This window comes from Stenella coeruleoalba (assembly GCF_951394435.1).
Source record: "Stenella coeruleoalba genome assembly, chromosome: 17".
In the NCBI taxonomy this organism is placed as follows: Eukaryota; Metazoa; Chordata; class Mammalia; order Artiodactyla; family Delphinidae; genus Stenella; species Stenella coeruleoalba.
In genome coordinates, this window is record NC_137163.1 from 65486759 (window position 1) to 65505755 (window position 18997).

The window sequence follows — 18997 nt, forward strand, 5'->3', positions numbered from 1 at the left end:
ATAAACTCTACCAACAGACATTTCAATTGTTTCTAATATTTTGCTGTTACAAAGAATACTACAATTGAAAAGCTGTGCATATGTCATTTTACATGTCTGCAAGTACGATAAATTCCCAGAAGAGGAACCTCTGGCCTAAAGGTATGTATGTGTATTTGAAATATGGTCAAACTGCCCTCCACAGGGATGGTGGGCAATCCATACTCCCATAACCAATCCATACTCCCATCAACAAAGTATGAGAATACCTGTTTTCCCATGCCTTACCAAGAAAGCGTATTATCATTTGGATTTTTGCAAGTCTGGTAGGTGAAGAATATCTCAGCGAAGTTTTAATTGGCAATTTTAAAATTATGAACAAGGCTTAGCATCCTTCAGACAACTTAAGAGCCATTTGCATTTCCTCTTCTCTGAACTATCCTCACTGTTTTCCCATGTTTCAATTGGGTGGATGACCTTTTTCTTTTTGACTTCAGAAGCTCTTTAAATACTAAAAGACTAGCCCTTTTTCTATTCAAAATTGCAAATATTTTCTCCTGTTAAAGCTGTTTTCCTTTTTGCTTTGCTTTTGTTTGTTTGGGAGATTTTTGCTTTTTTTAATTAGCATGCATTTTTTATTATCAAATCTATAATTTTTATAGCTTAGGGATTTTAAGTTATGGTTAGAAAGGCTTTCCCCATTTCAAGGCTATAAAGGAATTTTCCCATGTTTTCTTATAATATAAGTATTTTTACATTAAATATTTGATTCATTTGAAATTTATCCTGGTGTCTGGTAGTTTACCTAGATGTATAGTCCATAACATGCAATCTGAAATTATCCCAACTCTAAAGTGAATCAAAACCGTTACTGTTCTTATGCTGCATATACCGGCTATTGCTTCCTCTTACTTCCATTCTGGTCAATTTCTACAATCTGTGGTCTGTCCATTTGAATGGCAAACAGGGGAAAAAACTATTTTCTTGTCCTTGTGGTTTGGGATTTAGTGTTGGGGGTTGGGGAGGGGTGGGGTGCCTAGTGCTACTCCAGAAACAAAACTCTGCCAGTTTATCCTTTCAGATTTTCTTCTGGTTAGGAGGAGTTAGAGCACATGTTCTGTCATATCAAAGACTGGGAAGCTGAAGACATAAACTACAACCTTTTAAATCTCTCCCAATACGGTACTCATCTCTATGTTTCTATCAATATACTTCTAAAGATTTCACCTTCATCACAGAACAGGCTAAACTCTTTTCAAGATCATGTGCCATGTTAGAGCATGGGCTAACCCTGAACTTTGTGTGAAGGTCCAGTTATAATTCATATATTTTTTTCCAAATGGCTACCTGCTTGTCCCCACATCCCTAACTACTAAGCAAAGAAATCAGTAAGAATGAAGAATCTCTGTATGTACAAGGGAACTCCCATAAGACTATCAGCTGACTTTTCCATAGAAATTTTACAGGCCAGAGGGAGTGGCACCATACAGTCAAAGTGATGAAAGGAAAAAACCTACAAGCAAGAATACTCTACCCAGCAAGGATATCATTCAGATTTGAAGGAGAAATATAAAGTTTTACAGACAAGCAAAAGCTAAAAGAGTTCAGAACCACTAAACCAGCTTTACAAGAAACGTTAAAGGAACTTCTCTAAGGAAAAGAGACCACAACTAGAAATATGAAAATTATGAAAGGAAAAATCTCATTGGTAAAGGCAAATATACAGTAAAGGTAGTAGATCAATCACTCATAAAGCTAGTAGGAAGCTTAAAAGACAAAAGTAGTAAAATCATCTATATTCACAATAAGTAGTTAAGGGATACACAAAACAGAAAGATGTAAAATATGATGTCAAAACAGTAAACATGGCTGGTAGGAAGCAAAAATGCATGGTTGTTAGAAAGTGTTTGAATTTAAACCATCATCACCTTAAAATAATCACTTATCAGTATAATGATCAGATTGTTATACATGAACCTCATGGTAATAACTAACCAAATATCTATAATAGACATACACACAAAAGAAGAGAAAGAAACCCAAACGTAACACTGAAGATAGTCATCAAATCACAAGGGAAGAGAGCAAAAGAAGAAGAAAGAAGCCAAAAAGAACTACAAAACAACCCCAAAACAGTTAACAAAATGGCAATAAGACATATCTAACAATAATTACTTTAACTGTAAATGGACTGAATGCTCCAGTCAAAAGACATAGACTGGCTGAAAGGACACAAAAACAAGACCTGTATATATGCTGCCTACACGACACTCACTTCAGATCTAAAGACATACAGACTGAAAGAGAGAGTATAGGAAAAGGTATTCCATGCAAATGTAAATCATAAGAAAGCTGGGGTAGCAATACTTATATCAGACAAGATAGACTTTAAAACAAAGACTGTAACAAGAGGCAAAAAAGGACTTACATAATGATATGGGGATCAATCAAAGAAGAAGATATAACAATATGGGTATACATATGTACCCAACATAGGAGCACCTAAATACATAAAGCAAATATTAACAAACATAAAGAGAGAAATTGACAGTAACACAACAATAGTAGGAGACTTTAACAACCCACTTACATCGGTGGAGAGACATAAGATCCAGACAGAAAATCAGTAAGGAAACACTGGGCTTAAATGACATTAAACCTGATGGACTTAACAGATTATATATAGAACATGCCATCCAAAAGCAGCAAGATATACATTCTTTTCAAGTGCACATGGAACATTCTCCAGGAAAGATCACATGACAAGCCACAAAACAAGTCTCAATAAATTTACGAATATTGAAATTATATCAAGCATCTGTTCTGACCACAATGGCATGAGACTAGAAATCAACTATGAGAAAAGAATGCAAAAAACAAAAACAATATGCTACTAAACAATCAATGGACCACTGACAAAATCAAAGAGGAACAAAAAATACCTGGAGACAAATAAACATGAGAACACAATGATCTGTGGAACACAGCAAAAGCAGTTCTATGAGGTAAGTTTATAGTGATACAAGCTTACCTCAGGAAACAAGAAAAATCCCAAATCAACAATCTAACATGTAACAGTCATGTTAGATACAGCAAGAAGGTCTACCTTAAATTTGTTTGGAGTCCCAGAAGGAAAAGAGACAGAAATATGGTAAAGAAAATGTTACAAAAGATAATAGCTGAGAATTCTGCAGAATTCATGGAAGATAATAATCTATAGTATCAAGAGAACCAGCAAATCCCCAGCAGGAGAAATAAAAGTAAATATATACCTGGATATATCATAAACTTTAGAAACCCAAAGATAAAGAGAAAAATCATAAGAGTAGCCAGAGGGCAAAAAAGAAGACAAAATACTTTTAAAGAGCAACAGTAAGATTGACATTTAACTCTTCAGTAGTGACAATGGAAACAAAAAGATGAGAGAATATAATATACAGAGAGAAAATAACTATTCATCTAGAATTCTACTGCCACTAAAATCTTTCTCAGGAAAGATGGCTATTAAAATGGCCCAACTTCAGGGCTTCCCTGGTGGCGCAGTGGTTGAGAGTCCGCCTGCCGATGCAGGGGACACGGGTTTGTGCCCTGGTCTGGGAAGATCCCACATGCCGCAGAGCGGCTGGGCCCATGAGCCATGGCCACTGAGCTGCGCGTCCGGAGCCTGTGCTCCGCAACGGGAGAGGCCACAACAGTGAGAGGCCCGCGTACCGCAAAAAAAAAAAAAAAAAATGGCCCAACTTCAAAACCTAACTGTAGCAAAATAATACGTTATCCTCTTAATATGTCTTTATTTTTTTTTACACCAGTGTTTAAACTTTTATTTCACACCATGCAAGGTCAATTATAACATTAAAAAGTGACAACAGCTATAAGCTGCAATTTTACATTTATACATTGTAAATGTCCATTTTCAAAAGCTGAATTACCATGTTGCCATAACAGCTAGGCTTCAATTCAACTGTTTATACAGATAAAATTTACTATGAAAAACAATGATTTTATATCTGTCTTTAATTCTTCTCTTTACCTTTAATATATATATCGCTTTGAACAGAATTAAATCTCTTAAGATAATGAAGAAAAGGTCATATGAAATTAGGTATATGGAAAATCACAGAATTCTCAGGGCTTATTTAGATTCTATTTTCTTTAACCAGAAAACAGGCTTTAAACAACATGATTCTTAAGGTTGTTTTTAGTTCTGTGAATGATTCTGTACCAAGCTAACCACATGGTTACTGCGTTATTGCAGTAAAAATTTCACTTCATTAAATCAATGGTACAATTAACTTAAAAAATTAAGTGCTCTATCAGAGTTGCAAGTGAAAGGCTATATTTACATAATCAGTCTTAAAATATAAAATAGATGAGAAAAGATTCACAAGACATAGAAATGAGTCCTTTTCCTTCTCATAAAAAAGTGATAACATATTAGAAAAAGTAACTTAATTAGGTAAATTAAAACATTATGTTAATGAACCTGGAAAATTCTGAGAGTTCAATGACTCACACAAGCACTGCTAGTGAGAAGCAAGTAACCCTTGTGCTACATGCAAATAGAGAACCTTTGTACATCTGACTACCCAGATACAGAAAGGTAGCTTCTGTCTGAAAAAAAGAATAATAGTGTTAATGATCAAAACTATATGCTCACCTTGTAAAAACTCCTCCTTGCAAGCAATGAAGTAGAAGAAAACAATGCTGACTTTCTTGGCCTGATTCCTTTAAATCGTCCTTGAACCAAGAATAACTAAAACACTGGACCACAAGTGTTCCAAAGAGCATAAAGCTTACTGTTAAAATACCGAAAACATACTGTCCCTCATAGAAAAACCTGACAGACACCCAGATATCCACAATTAAATCAGTTACATAGATTATAATGCCAAGAACCGACATCATAAAATTTAACTTAGTATATTTCATTATGAATCACTATATCTCTTGGTTATCTACCTCCTTCTCTCATACAAAAAGAAAAAAAAAAGAACAAATATTAGTGCATCCTTTCGTGTAGCACTGAATTTTAATTTCTACTCCCTAAATCTATTTAAAAGAAAGAATAAATATTATGAAATTGGAACACTAAAACCAAAGTGACTAATTTTAACTTTCTTTTCTAAACCTCTAATCCAGTTGTTACAAGGCTTTATTCAATCTTCTGTCTCACAGTGTTCTTCATTACAGCTGACAACACCTAAAATGAAACATCATAAAAGATGCTAAAAATCTTGAGTATAGTATTAAAAACCCTAGGCCATGACTTTATCAAAGTCCTACTTTTTCTAAAAATAATATATTACCACTAAATATACTTTTTATAATATATAGCTTTGGGAAAGTAAAGTGTCAGAGATATACTTAATAGTTGACAACTTCCTCTCAGACTACTTACCTTTTAAAACACATAACCTGCTCACAAAGACATTTACCACAGCACCATTTATAGTGGCAAAAACCTGGAAATCATCTAAATGTGTCAACAAAAGGAGTTAATAAATAATGGTAGAGTCATAAAATGGAATATTACAAAGCTACTAAAAATATATTTAACAAAGGTACAGTAGCTGTGAAAATTCTTAATATGCTTTTTTTAAAGCATTTTTAAAAATTTATTTAGTTAGTTAGTTTTGGCTGCATTGGGTCTTCGTTGCTGCGCGGAGCTTTCTCTAGTTGCACCGAGCGGGGGCTACTCTCCGTTGCAGTGCACGGGCTTCTCATTGCGGTGGCTTCTCTTGTTGTGGAGCACGGGCTCTACGCACATGGGCTTCGGTAGTTGTGGCACGCGGGCTCTAGGGCACAGGCTCAGTAGTTGTGACACACGGGCTTAGTTGCTCCGCGGCATGTGGGATCTTCCTGGACCGGGGCTCAAACCCATATCCCCTGCATTGGCAGCCGGATTCTTAACCACTGCGCCACCAGGGAAGTCCCGAAAATTCTTAATATGCTTTGATACAGCAATTCCATCTAAGAATCAAGCATAGAGAAATGCTTGCAGATGTGCACAAAGATATATGCTCTTCGCAGAACCTTTTTTAAAATAGCAAAAAATTGAAAACAACCCAAATGACAATTGAGAAGCCTAATTCAATAAATTATGGTACATCCGTACTAAAGAATACACCATGCAACCTTTAAAAAGAATGAAGTAGCTTTGTATAACCTACTTTGGAAGATCTAAAGACACATTAAGTGAAAAAAGCAAGTACCAAAAGGATAAATATAGCATATTGTAATATATGCTTCCTAATTATACACGGAGAGGAGAAAGGAGTTGGGAGTAGGAAGCAAATGCAATTTTAATCCTTTAAATATTCTTTCATATTGTTTGAGTTTTTTACAACAGACATGTACTAAGGTATTATATAATTTCTTAAAATAAAAACAATAGTAAATGATATTTATAAAGAATTTTGATGACTGGAGAAAGTATTTATTCTACTAATAATAGCTAACGTTTACTTACCACTATGTGCCAGGCATTGAGCTAAATGCTGTACATAAAATGTCCTCATTTAATTCTTACATCAAACTTAGGAGGTAGATATTACTATTGTGAACCCTATTTTATAAACGTAAGCTGAAAGCAATCTGCAGATGAGATTTGTGTGACTCAACAGTGGTGTCTTTTTTTTTTTTTTTTTTTGGCCATGCTGTGTAGCCAGGGATCGAACCCATGCCCCCTGCAGTGGAATTGCAGAGTCCTAACCACTGGACCGCCAGGGAAGTCCCTAATTAATTGCTAACATTTCATACAAAAATCTAGAATTCTCCCTGCTACTGAAAAACTCAAAGATCTGCTACAGTAGACTATCATTCCTTCATCAGCAGTGGGCACCCCCCTAATGGCATAGGCTCTCTCAAGTTCACCACAGTAGCCAGCCACCACACTTCAGTCATTTCAGTCATTTCAGCTGGGTCTCAATGCCAATTCACCTACCTAATAGCTGTGTGGCCTTAAATATGCTCCTTTACCTCCCTTTGTCTTATTTTCTTCCTCTGAAATATGGAGATAATAATGGTATATACCACAGAGGGTTACTGTGAAGGTTAAGAAAGATAATATATATAATACATACAAACCTCTAGAAAAGTACCTGGCATAGTCAGGGCTTAATAAATGTTAGTTATCATTATTATCTTGCCTGTCTGCCTGACATCTGTAAGCATCTGCATTTGCAATCTTTGACTTCATTTTAAAGAATGTTAAGTGAAAAAATACTATGTTATAATCCCAAAGCTTTGAAAATGCAAAGGAAATATGACTGGAGAAATACAAAACATGTTAGCAGTGATTTTATCTGGGGAATTAATGGTATTATAGATGATTTTTTTCTTCTTCATTCTTTTCTATATTTATGGGCTGAATAGTTTCCCCCCCAAAACTCATATGTTGAAGTGCTAACCCTCAATGTGACTCTATCTAGAGATAGGTCTTTACGGAGGTAAAAAGGTTGAAAGAAGTCACAAGAATGGGTCCCTAATCCAATAGGACTGGTGTCCTTATAAGAAAGGACACAGCAAGAAAGGAGCCATCTGCAACCCAAAGAAAGAGGCCTCACCAGAAACCAGTCTTGCTGGCACCTCGAGGCTGGACTTCCAGTCTCCAGAACTGTGAGAAAAATTAATTTCTGTCATGTAAGCAACCCAGTCTGGTGTATTCTCTTAAGGCAGCCTGAGTAGACTAACACCCTGTGTTCTATAAAGAACATTTATTACTTTAAAAACTAGGAGGAGAAAGTGTTACTTAAAAAAAACACACAACCTAATACTTAACAGTGTTCTTGTCATTTTAGCACTTTTAAGTATTTTGTTTACAAGTCTTCAGAATAATATTAAAAGATATTTCACTCTTCTTACAGAAAAAAACGAAAGCTCATTATCACTACTTTTCCTGTCAAGAATGTCGTGGCCAAACAGGATGGAAAAATAATTTTAAAATCTGAGTATTTCCAATCTAGCAGGCCACGAATTTCCCTGCAATAAGTTTCTAATCTTAAAATGAAAGACATCATGCCCAGTATAAGCATGGAGCTTAAGAGAATGAGATTTAATCAAAAGGTTCTGTTTAATTGAATATTTACTTAAACCTACCATGTGCTATTTTAAGCTCTTGAGATAGATCATGTGACAAAAGAGACAAAAATCCCTGCCATTATGGAACTTACATCCTAGCAGAGAAAGACAGTCAATCAACGATAAAAATAATAAGTAAATTAGATATCATATTAGAAGGTGATAAGCACTATAGAAAGAACAGAGCAATGTTAAGGGAAATCAGGAGTTGGAGTAGAGGCAGGTGCACCACAGGTTGCAATTTTAATTAGAATGGTCAGAGCAGGCCTCACTAAGAAGGTGGCATTTGAGTAATGAAATTAGCCATGTGGCTGTCATATGAAAAAGATTGCCAGGTGGAAGGAATAGTGAGTTCGGAAGTCTAATGTACTAGATTTTGAGCATGTGGAACAAAATTCCACAGAATATTGGCAGATGCCTTAACATGGTTATACTGGATGTGTTTAATGTGTACCCAGGTCCTGTTTTAACATCATTTAAAAAAACGTACTTTCCTAAGCTTTACTATCTAGGAAAAAAAATATTGCCATATATAGTGGAAGAATAGATAGTAAGACTAGTAGCTACCACTGCTGAGTATTTACTATGTGTGAAGTGTTTTACAAACTTTATTTTATTTAATTCTCACAAATTTCTATAAGAAGGGTATCATTGGTCCCATTTTACAGATCATGGAACTGAGGCTTAGAGATGTTGGTATTTAGGTGAGTTATCTCTAATGAGTAAACTGATTTCAATATACAGGCACACCTTGGAGACACTGCGGGTTTGATTCCAGACCACCACAATATAGCAAATGTCGCAATAAGTGAGCCACACACATTTTTTGGTTGCATATAAAAGTTATGTTTACACTATACTGCAGTCTATTAAGTGTGCAATTCTGTCTAAAAGCCTGTGCATTAAGTGTGCAAAAAAATGTGTATACATTAATTTAAAAAGACTTTATTGCTAAAAAATGCTAACCATGATCTGAGCCTTCAGCGAGTCAAAATCTTTTTGCAAGAGTAAAAGTTCACTGGGACTTCCCTGGTGGTCCAGTGGGTGAAACCCCGTGCTCCCAATGCAGGGACCTGGGTTCAATCCCTGGGTCGGGGAACTGGATCCCACATGCCACAACTAAGAGTTTGCACGCTGCGACTAAAAGATCCCACGCACCGCAACTAAGACCCAGTGCAGCCAAATAAATAAATAAATATTTAAAAAAAAAAAAAGAAGAGTAAAAGATCCCTAATCACAGAACACCATAACAATATATAACAAATATAACAATAATGAAAAAGTTTGAAATATTGCGGGAATTACCAAAATGTGACAGTGACACAAAGGGAGCAAATGCTGTTCGAAAAATGGTGCTGGTCGACTTGCTCAATGCAGGGTTGCCAAAATCTCCAATTTGTAAAAACCACAATATCTGAGAAGCACAATAAAGCAAAGGAAAATAAAACGAGGTAGACCTCCATGTGTGCGTTTCTTAATCACTCTCCCCACAAAGAGAGCTTCCTTTACCTGGCATGCATGAGGAAAACACTAGCCATTTTGAGACAAGATTTACAAGATGGGAAAAAATAATTTCTAAGAAACTTAGAAATTGCATTACTGGCAGAACATCAGACTCAATAAACTAATCTGATCTGGCAACTTCTAAATTCCTAATTTAGTGAAACAGAACATAACGCCAACTAGAAGGAAAACTACACAGCAAAGTACATAATAAACATAGCAGCTCTCATAAAAAAGGGCCTGCAGCTCCTTCAGTAACCACATAGTTGTATAACTTGCATGAAGGATAGCTCATCTTTATCCCTACACTTGATCACTGTTCCAATACCACCTTAGCAGAAATAATGCCACCTACAAAATTTGACTTCAGTTAGAGAATTCAGGACACTTACTGACGTAATAGGACAGTTTCAATACAATTTCATTCAGAGGTCAACCCAGCTACGTGGCTACCTGGCTGCCAGCCAAAATACATAACCTTTGCCCACTGTAGATGATCTCTTCACAATAAAGAAGATACCTGAAAGAAATACAAACGAGCAGACTTTCATTTATCTATCAAACTTAACATGTAAAATACGGGCTTACTTGTTACATATAAGAAGCCTTCTTTAACTCAAAGTCCCTTCTGGAAAATCTTCATCCTGGGAATCTTTCATTTCTTCTTCTCTGAAAATAAGCATAATTAAGGGATGTGTAAACCTTGAACATCGAAACTAAAATGAAACTGAAATCACCTGTTAGTCATATGTGGGATTTTCTAATCCAGTGATAACAGAGTCTGTATCATTGTGACCACAGTACACTCCTTTTTAACCATCACATTGGGGGAAGGAATTACATGGCTCCTTTTACAGGTTGACTAGGTTACAAGCCTTTACTGTATTATCAATTAAGTTTTAAGAAGACACAATTTGCCTCACAGTATATCTAAGTGGACAATTCATGTTTGAAAGGGAGAGAGAGATTCTTGAATCTGAAATACTCTAATAAAGAATTTATCATTAACAGAGCCTACTTATTTTTTCAAACTGTATATACCTTCTCAAACCCTATGCCCTAAGAATATATGATTGTTGGTTTCTATTTCGAAAATAAACACTACAGTTCTTCTATTTCCAAGCCTTTGCTCAAGTTATTTACTATTTACTTCTACCTCCATCTTCCTGAAGTTCTATCAGTCTTTAAGAATCAGCTCAAAACCCACCCCCTCTAAGTTTTCCGAGATCTTCCCAATCAATTTGATTCTCTCCTTCCTCCTTGCAATCCCATCACTTCAGCTATACTTCTCTAGGATTTACCCACATATGCTTTAAAATAAGATCATATACATCTCCTTCCTGGTAATACACCTCTAGAAAGCTAACTATCTTATTCATTTTAACACACACCCACACGTCCACAACAATACTTTACATGTTATAGGTAGAGGATAAATTATTGTAAATGTAACTGAACAGAATGTAAAAATCATTGGTCTTATTTGTTGGGGAGGAACTTAAACTTCAAGTCTCACTGCTAAACATATTCACAAAGACTCAATTTTCTCTCTGTAGCCTATATCTTTCTTCTGAGCTCAACCCATATATCTGTCTGTAGATTTCTTTATGAGGATATCCCACAACCGCCTCAATTTAAACTAGTCTAAACCAACTTCATTACCTACCCTCTGTTCCTCCTCTTCTGCTAGTGTCTAATGTCTCCTTCTATGACTCTACTCAAGTCACTTAACTTTTAAATTATTTGTTGGGCCCATTTCTTCATCTACCCAGTGAAGAGCTTGACAATGAATTCAATGAAATCTTGATGGAAGGCACAAGGGAAACTTTAATTAAAAAAAAAAAAAAGCTAAGGGACAAGAGAATGGAGCTGCCCATGTAATCAGTTCCACCCTCTTTTCAAAGGTTTGCTGACTTTCCAGCAGAGAATTTTTAGAAAGGGAAAATAGCTTCTTGCCTGAAGAGCTATTAACAGATAGCAGACAAATAACTAAATATTGGTAAGCTGAAAATACCTGATGTAGGGAATTTTGATGGTTATTCCAAGCAATTTTTAATTGCTTGCCTTCCCGTTGCAAAGGAGATAATTTACATGATTATTTCAATGAAGGTTTTTGAAACACATGAAGAATAGACCTTTGAGACACAGGCAAAGAAATCTGTCACACATAATCCAGGTGTGTTTTCAAGAAATCTGGAGTATTAAACTGATGATTTGTAAAATAAATACTGTATAAATAGCAAGAGTTCTTTCTTCAGGAATTCCTGACCAAAAAGGATGTTAAAAATGCATGTCCATGTTTATTGCTAGTAAATAAAAACAAAATTAATCTTTGTATATTTAAAAAAATGCACGTCCTGGGCTTCCCTGGTGGCGCAGTGGTTGAGAGTCCGCCTGCCGATGTGGGGCACACGGGTTCGTGCCCCGGTCTGGGAAGATCCCACATGCCGCGGAGCGGCTGCGACCGTGAGCCATGGCCACTGGGCCTGCGCGTCCGGAACCTGTGCTCCGCAACGGGAGAGGCCACAACAGTGAGAGGCCCGCGTACCGCAAAAAAAAAAATTAAAAAAAAAAAATGCACGTCCAAATTGTAGAACCACAGGCATCTCATGTGTCAAGTTCTCACTTGTTTTGAAAAAGGGGTCGGGGTGCCGGTTACATAATTGCCATAACTGGACACAAGTGACCGTGGGATCCGTGCGTTTCCTGTTAAGGACACTGTAACTCGATTTTTTTTTTTTAATGGGGAGGGTTAGTTAACACTGGGGTAGTTAACGCTCAGCGGATTAGAAAAGGACTCCTTACAAAGATAAGTACTTCACGTCCTGGACCCAAGCCCCCAACACGCAGGCCACCCTGCTTCTCTGGGTAGGCGAGCGGCACGAGGCAGGAGAGGAGCTCCCTGAATCCGCGGGCCCAGGGCAGGTGCTGGCGCAAGGCAGCGAGACGAACAAGGCTTCAGACGCAGGGCTGGGCTCACAGAACGCTCACCTGGGCAAGTCCCCAAGTCTCCGTCTTGCGTTTGTAAAGTGGGCATAAAAATAGTGCCTTCCCTCTTCACGTTGGGAAGCTTAAATGAGAGAGTGGCACTCAGCACAGCAGTAAGCGCTAAATAAACCTTCGTTACTGCTGTTTATTGTAAAAGGACACACACACACACAGGACACACAGGACACACACAGGACACACCACACACACACAGGACACACACACGACACACAACACACACACACGACACAGGACGGCGCACATAGGACACGACACACAGGACACACACACGACAGGACACACACAGGACACAGGACACACACACAGGACACACACACGATACACATGACACACACTCACGACACAGGACACACACACAGGACACACAACACACAGGACACACGACACACAGGACACACGACATACACACACAGGACACACACAAGACACAGGACACACACATGACACACACACACAGGACACACACAGGACACACACCACACAGGACACACAGGACACACACCACACAGGACACACAGGACACACGACACACAGGACACACACAACACACACACGACACACAGGACACACAAACGACACACACAGCACACACAGGACACACACAGGACACACACACACACACACACACACACACACCCCTCACCCTCGCCTGAGAACCCGACGAGCGATCCTTCCCGGGATTTCGTCCTCAGTAACTAACCCCAAACCCCTCGCTCCATCACAAAACTTCCCCGGTTAAAAGGTCTCTCGTGCACTTGAATGAACTCGCCTGCCTGGACACAAACTACTGCGAAGGCACCGCTTTCTACGACAGGCGGCAGCGCCCACAGGCCGGGAACCCAGCCTAGCCTCGGGGCGCCTCACACCACACGCCCACGAACTCCCTCGCGCTGCGGCCCGCGAAACCTGGGCAGCGTCACGTGGCCGCGGGCCCCGCCCCCCGCGCAGCAACCGACTCCCCTCCCTTCCCGCGCCGCTCGCGCGTCGTCACGTGCTCGCGGGCCCCGCCCGCGGCACAGCGGCTGATTTCCCCCTGCCCTTCCCTGCGCCTCACGTGACCTCTGCCCCTGGCCCAGTAGCCGAGCCACACCCCGCTCCGCACGCGCGGCATCACGTGACAGCTGGTCCTCCACCCACGACCCACCCCCGCCAACGGCCTGGTTGCTTGTTCCGCGGTCCGGCGACTCTTCTAGTTCAGCGCGGGCGAGCGGCAGAGGGGGAGATGGCAGCCGCCCTGCAGCGCGTGGAACGGCTGTCCAGTCGGGTGATCCGCGTCCTGGGCTGTAACCCGGGCCCCATGACCTTGCAGGGCACCAACACCTACCTGGTGGGGACGGGCCCCAGGTAAACGTTTCCCCCCCAACCTCGCATCCTACACACCGACCCGCGGGACGCACGGAGCTGGGGCTGCGATGGCTGCTCGCCGCGGGGGCTGTGCGCCCGCAGCCGGCACCACGGCGTCCCGCCCCAAGCGGGCGGGACCACCCCCAGATCACGACCACCCTGGGTGGTCAACTCTCTAGCTTACAGCTGGCTAATGAAAAAAACCACTTCGTGATTTTGAGACCTAATTTACTTTGCATGATATTAAATGCCAGGATGAGCGTGTTTAAGCTGTTGAGAAACTAGAAATCGCCTGGAGTTAATCCAGGAAAGCGTTTACTTTCCACACCTGACTTTCACTGGTGTTTGGCCCGGAGTTTAACTTCGCTTCGCAAAAGCGATTCGTTGTGCTGAGGCCTTTTTCTTAACTCGGCAGCAGAGGGCAGGATTTTCTTGCTTCAAATTGCTCGAGTCTGTTGAAGAGCCCCCTAGCTCTTGGGAAAGAGAAGCTAACTTTCTTTTTGTTGCTGTTGTGTGGCCTTATGTAAATTACTCTGCGGAGGGAATAGCCTGTCTGTATTTCTAAGATTTTTCTCTTGTTCAGATGCATTCTATTTTAGTGGAATTATGCAGACATGGGAACATGTGATTTACTGCACAATAAGTGCACTGAGCAATTTTTGTATGGTACTTAGTCTTTAGTATACTCTAGATAATAGAAAATGAAAATAAGATATAGTTCCGCTTGAGCCCAGAATTTAATTGTTCAGCCCGGACGTGTTACAATTAGTAAAATATAGTTGATTACGAAAAACGGTTTAATAAGTATAGTTTATTGGGCTTTCATTTGAAGTATCCACTGTATTTGCCTTTTTCCAGTAAATCACCATTTTAGAAGCAACAGGATGGAGGGTCTGGAAGTACTGCACATCAAGCAGAAAGCAACAAGTTGAGTCCAGGGTAAACAAGGCAGGGTCAGAGCTTTGAGCTGCTTCCGGAATCGAGGAGAACAGAAAATTAAGCAGCAAAAATACCTGATATCTGGCGTAGAGTCTGGGTTAGCTGAGACTCCCTCACCCTAGGAAGTACATAGATATGCTCTTCACTTTTCAGTGTGTCATCTTAAACGAGCTCTAAAAGACAGTACCTAACATGAAAATTGCATGTAGTCAAAATTATCCTAGAAAGTCTCTCAGGAAAACACTATGTTGGAGATCAGTGTACTCTCTGTAAGTTCAACACAGCCTGCTTTTCTTCCAGCGGTGAAACAGATGGCTGGTTCTGTTTGAAAACCAGATGAAGAAGTTGGCTTAGGTTTAGGGGCCGTGTTGTATGAAAAATCCATACTGTGTCTTTAAACACTAGAATCACACTCTGCGTGGCAAGGTGCTGGTGCTAAAAGACATGAGGAATCTGAAACTGATTGAGGGAAGAGCAGATTCATGGCCTTCCATCTTACACTGCTTAGACTTCTACCCACATAAGCTTAGGGAGTGGAACGGCCAGTGGAATCACTGATAGATGAGAGAGAGGTGATGGTGAACCCATGCAGTTGAACTAGAATACGTTGATGTACAGATGCTGCTGCTCTGCTGTATAAAGTAGATGTTAGGTGGCTAGGAATGAATATTAGTTGGGTCCAAGTAAGTGGTTCTGATAATGGTATCCATCTGTTCTACTAAGATCACAGGTGCCTCCTGTATCACTAAACCCAATGGCATTTTTCCATTCCCATCTTACTTGAACTTCAATATCTTTTAATGCTATTGACCACTCCCTCCTTGATTTGCTTAACACCGCATTCTCCTGGTTTCCTCTCACCTCTCTAGCTACTCTTATACAATTTCCTTTCTAGAATCATCCTCTTCACCAAGTATTTTAAGTGTATGAGCCCTTCACAAGGCAATCCTACTCTTTCTTCTGTTCCCATTGTTATGTTCTTTACCTAGGGGATCTTGTCTACTTCCTTGGCTTCACCTGTTTTATTCATTAGTAACTCCAAATTTATAGCTCCAGTATAGACAAATCCACGCTTCGTCGTCAGACTAGGATAGCCAACTGGTTTCTTAAATCTCTAGTTGGAGCCTCACAGCCACTTGAAATTCATTGTTTCCCACTGGTCTTCTTCTAGTCATCCAAATCTTGGTAAAGAGAACCATCCCCACATTTGATCAAGGCAAATACTTACGTACCCTCCTTGACATTTTTCTTTGCTTCCTGCACGCTCGTATCCAAGCCATTAAGAAGATCTCAGCATTTTCACTGCTGTCACCCAGTCCAAGCCAGTACAACTCTTGCTTACACTTTTAAAATAGGCTTCTCTGCATCTACTTTTGTCCCTGTTCAATCCATTCTCCCCCACGTAGCCAAAGGAGTATTGTGGGGTTCTTGTGTTTTGTGTTCTGGTCTCTTATCCTGCAGCAGGGTAGCCTAGCTTATTCACTGGCTAGTTTCAGGGTTCCAGTGGAGTGAGGGGAAGCGCTGAAAGACCTGGAGGCTGAGGCTTACGAATGGCAAGCCATCACTCTCATGTCACTCTGTTTTCAGTAGGAAAACCCAGTGTAAGTCCATACTCAAAGGATGCGGAAACAGACTGCCATCCTTGATGGGAGGAGCTTCCAAGTGACATTTCAAGGGACATTATTATACGTAGGTGAAACGTGAAACTTTTTTCCTTGCCATATGCTTAAAATGAGGTCTGTTTGTAAAGTAGTAATACAACTTGGTCTTGATTAAGTTGTCCTTTAATAAAACACCTCTGGTATTTTTTTAAAGTTTTGGGAGACATAATATTTCTTACAGACTCTTTTAAATGTTATTTGATAAAAAAGAAAACCTTCATTCATAGTAGAAACATTTCTAAGTGCCTACTGTGTCTCAGGCAATATACTAGGAGTCTCCTATGGACTTGGTAGAAAAAATACACACATAACAGTAGTTTTGCTTTCACTTGGCTTGGCGAATTGTAGATACCATAAATCAAATAGCCCCCAGGGAATTCCCTGGTGGTCCAGTGGTTAGGACTTCGTGCTCTCACTCCCGAGGGTCTGGGTTCAATCCCCGGTTGGGGAACTAAGATCCCACTAGCCTCAGTGTGGCCCAAAAAAAACCCAAAAAACATATAGCCCCCAAAATGGATATATAATTTAACGAGGCTGATGAAGAGTCAGTCTGGAGTTCTGGAACCGTACAATTAAAGGTTTTAATCTAGTCACTGGAGAGGTTTCGTAAGGGTGTGGCGATTCAGTTGGCATCAGAAGTCACAGAAGAGGTGTGTCTGGCTGCATTTAAAACTTCGTGATTCACCAACATAACAGAGTTGGATTTCTTGGAAGATGGAAACCAGAAGGCCTTGTGATATGCTGATCTCCGACCTGTCATCACCCTGAGTCAAGCTTCTCTCCCATCCCGGCCACATGGGCTCTATCCACTCCGCCTCAGAGCTTTCATGCCTACTTTCCTCTCTGTCTCCCATTTACCCTTCTCTTCACCCAGCCAACCTCACTCATCCTTTAGAGCTCTGTTAAAATAACATTTCCTCAATAAAGCCTTCCCTGACGCCTTACACTGTGATAGGTTAATGTAGTATACTGCCTTAGCATTCCATGCCTGTCATGGCCCTTATGTCAATAATAAAATGATTTTTTGTGTGTAGGAAGAAGCTTAATGTATTTCCCCAACTCCACTCCCCACTAGCATATAAATTCAATGAAGGCTTATTTATTACTGTATCTCTGGCACCTAGCACAGAGCCTTGTACATAGTACAGTAAATATTTGCTGAATGAATGAGCATTCTCTTTTTCCCTTCATTTGCTCTGTTAGGATTCTATTACTGCTGGATAACTGCAGTTTTAACCAGTCCTCCTTCCTCTTTCTGATCAGCCCATAGATGCCAAATGAATTTCCCTAAAGCACTCAGACTTACTGTGATGCCTAGTACAGAGGTATTCAGTAAACATTTGAATGGACCAATAATAGCTAGGTCTTCCAAAGAGTATTTCCACATTCCTCCTCTGCCTAGAACCTCTAAAAGATGGAGTTTTAATCTTTACTATTAAAATTGTAAATACCTTGAGGGTGAGTATACTATTTCTTCTTAATAGGAAAAGGCAGTCTAGTGGACTAGTTGGGGTTAAGACGCTGGGCTCTGATTATCAGGTCCCAGTACCTGGCTCATGGCTGTGGACAAGACAGTTGATTCGCTAAGCGTCAGATTCCTTATCTACACAGTGAGAGTTGTATCGTACCCACCTCAGACGGATGTTATGAGGATTCAGTGAAATTTAAGTGAAAATTCATACCTAAAGGACTTAAATTCTAGAACGGGGAAAGCACGTCTGCTATTACTTTACTCACTTTTTCCTCCCTTATAACATCCAGACAATACTGGGTTTATAGTAGGTGCTCAGAAAGTACTTAATGATTTTGTAAGAGGGACAGCAAATTGACAGAGACCATTTAATAGCTATCTCAATGTTGATAGAAAATACCTAATTGAGGAAGTTGATGACACTAACTCCCGTTAGTTGAAGAATTTTTTTCTCCGTTCACGTAGCAGATTGTTACTGCATGCCAGGCCCTGTGCTCTGGTGAATAAATTGGTCACAGACCTGTACAGGTTCTTCTGCACTCTTCTCTTGTCCCCTGGATTAGCATAACTCACATTCGCAAAATGACATCCTAAGATAGGGTATTGTCTGGGCTGTGAAGGACACAGCCCACCTAGAGATGACAGTGTCTGATCCTCTGCACTAATTCTTCACAGACATCATTGATAGACTTGCTGTTTGTTAAGGAGGGAACAACTTTTTTTCCAGTTTACAGCTGAGGTTGTACTTACGCCACATGGAGAATGATTCTAGGCGCTTCCCATGTAGTCCACTTCCTCCAGAGACCCACAGTGTGTCTTGAATGGACAAGTGACTGTGAAACCGAGTCCCCCTAAAGCCACGTTTCCATACCGAGTTTATGACTAATCTCTCTATCCGAAACTTTATTCCCTTTCTTGTCCCCTCTGCCCTCAGTCCTCTGCTACCTAAATATTCATCCACCAGAGTCAGATGACTAAAATTGCTGTAGTCAACAACATCGTCCATGTACTA

The 18997-nt window shown here is 40.0% G+C and overlaps 2 protein-coding genes across 13 annotated transcripts in view; one reads left to right on the plus strand and one right to left on the minus strand.

The window, feature by feature from the left end:
* Positions 1–17022, minus strand: part of XKR9 (XK related 9) — a 207568-nt gene extending 190546 nt beyond the window's left edge. For 10 of the 12 annotated variants that reach the window (XM_079902495.1, XM_079902501.1, XM_079902497.1 and 7 more), the window contains exons 1-4: positions 13214–13439; positions 12367–12631; positions 10150–10230; positions 4637–5179 (exon numbers count right to left, since the gene is read on the minus strand). In XM_079902495.1, the coding sequence (XP_079758621.1) occupies positions 4637–4908 (272 nt within the window). In that variant the 5' untranslated portion in view covers positions 4909–5179; positions 10150–10230; positions 12367–12631; positions 13214–13439. Of the gene's footprint in view, positions 1–4636; positions 5180–10149; positions 10231–12366; positions 12632–13213; positions 13440–13894 lie in introns of those variants that run through there. The other 2 variants (XM_079902500.1, XM_079902496.1) reach the window with 2 other exon arrangements.
* The window catches only part of LACTB2 (lactamase beta 2), a 30490-nt gene continuing 25057 nt past the window's right edge, over positions 13565–18997 (plus strand). The window contains exon 1 of the mRNA XM_079902502.1: positions 13565–13914. Coding sequence (XP_079758628.1) covers positions 13793–13914 — 122 coding nt within the window. The 5' untranslated portion in view covers positions 13565–13792. The remainder of the gene's footprint in view (positions 13915–18997) is intronic.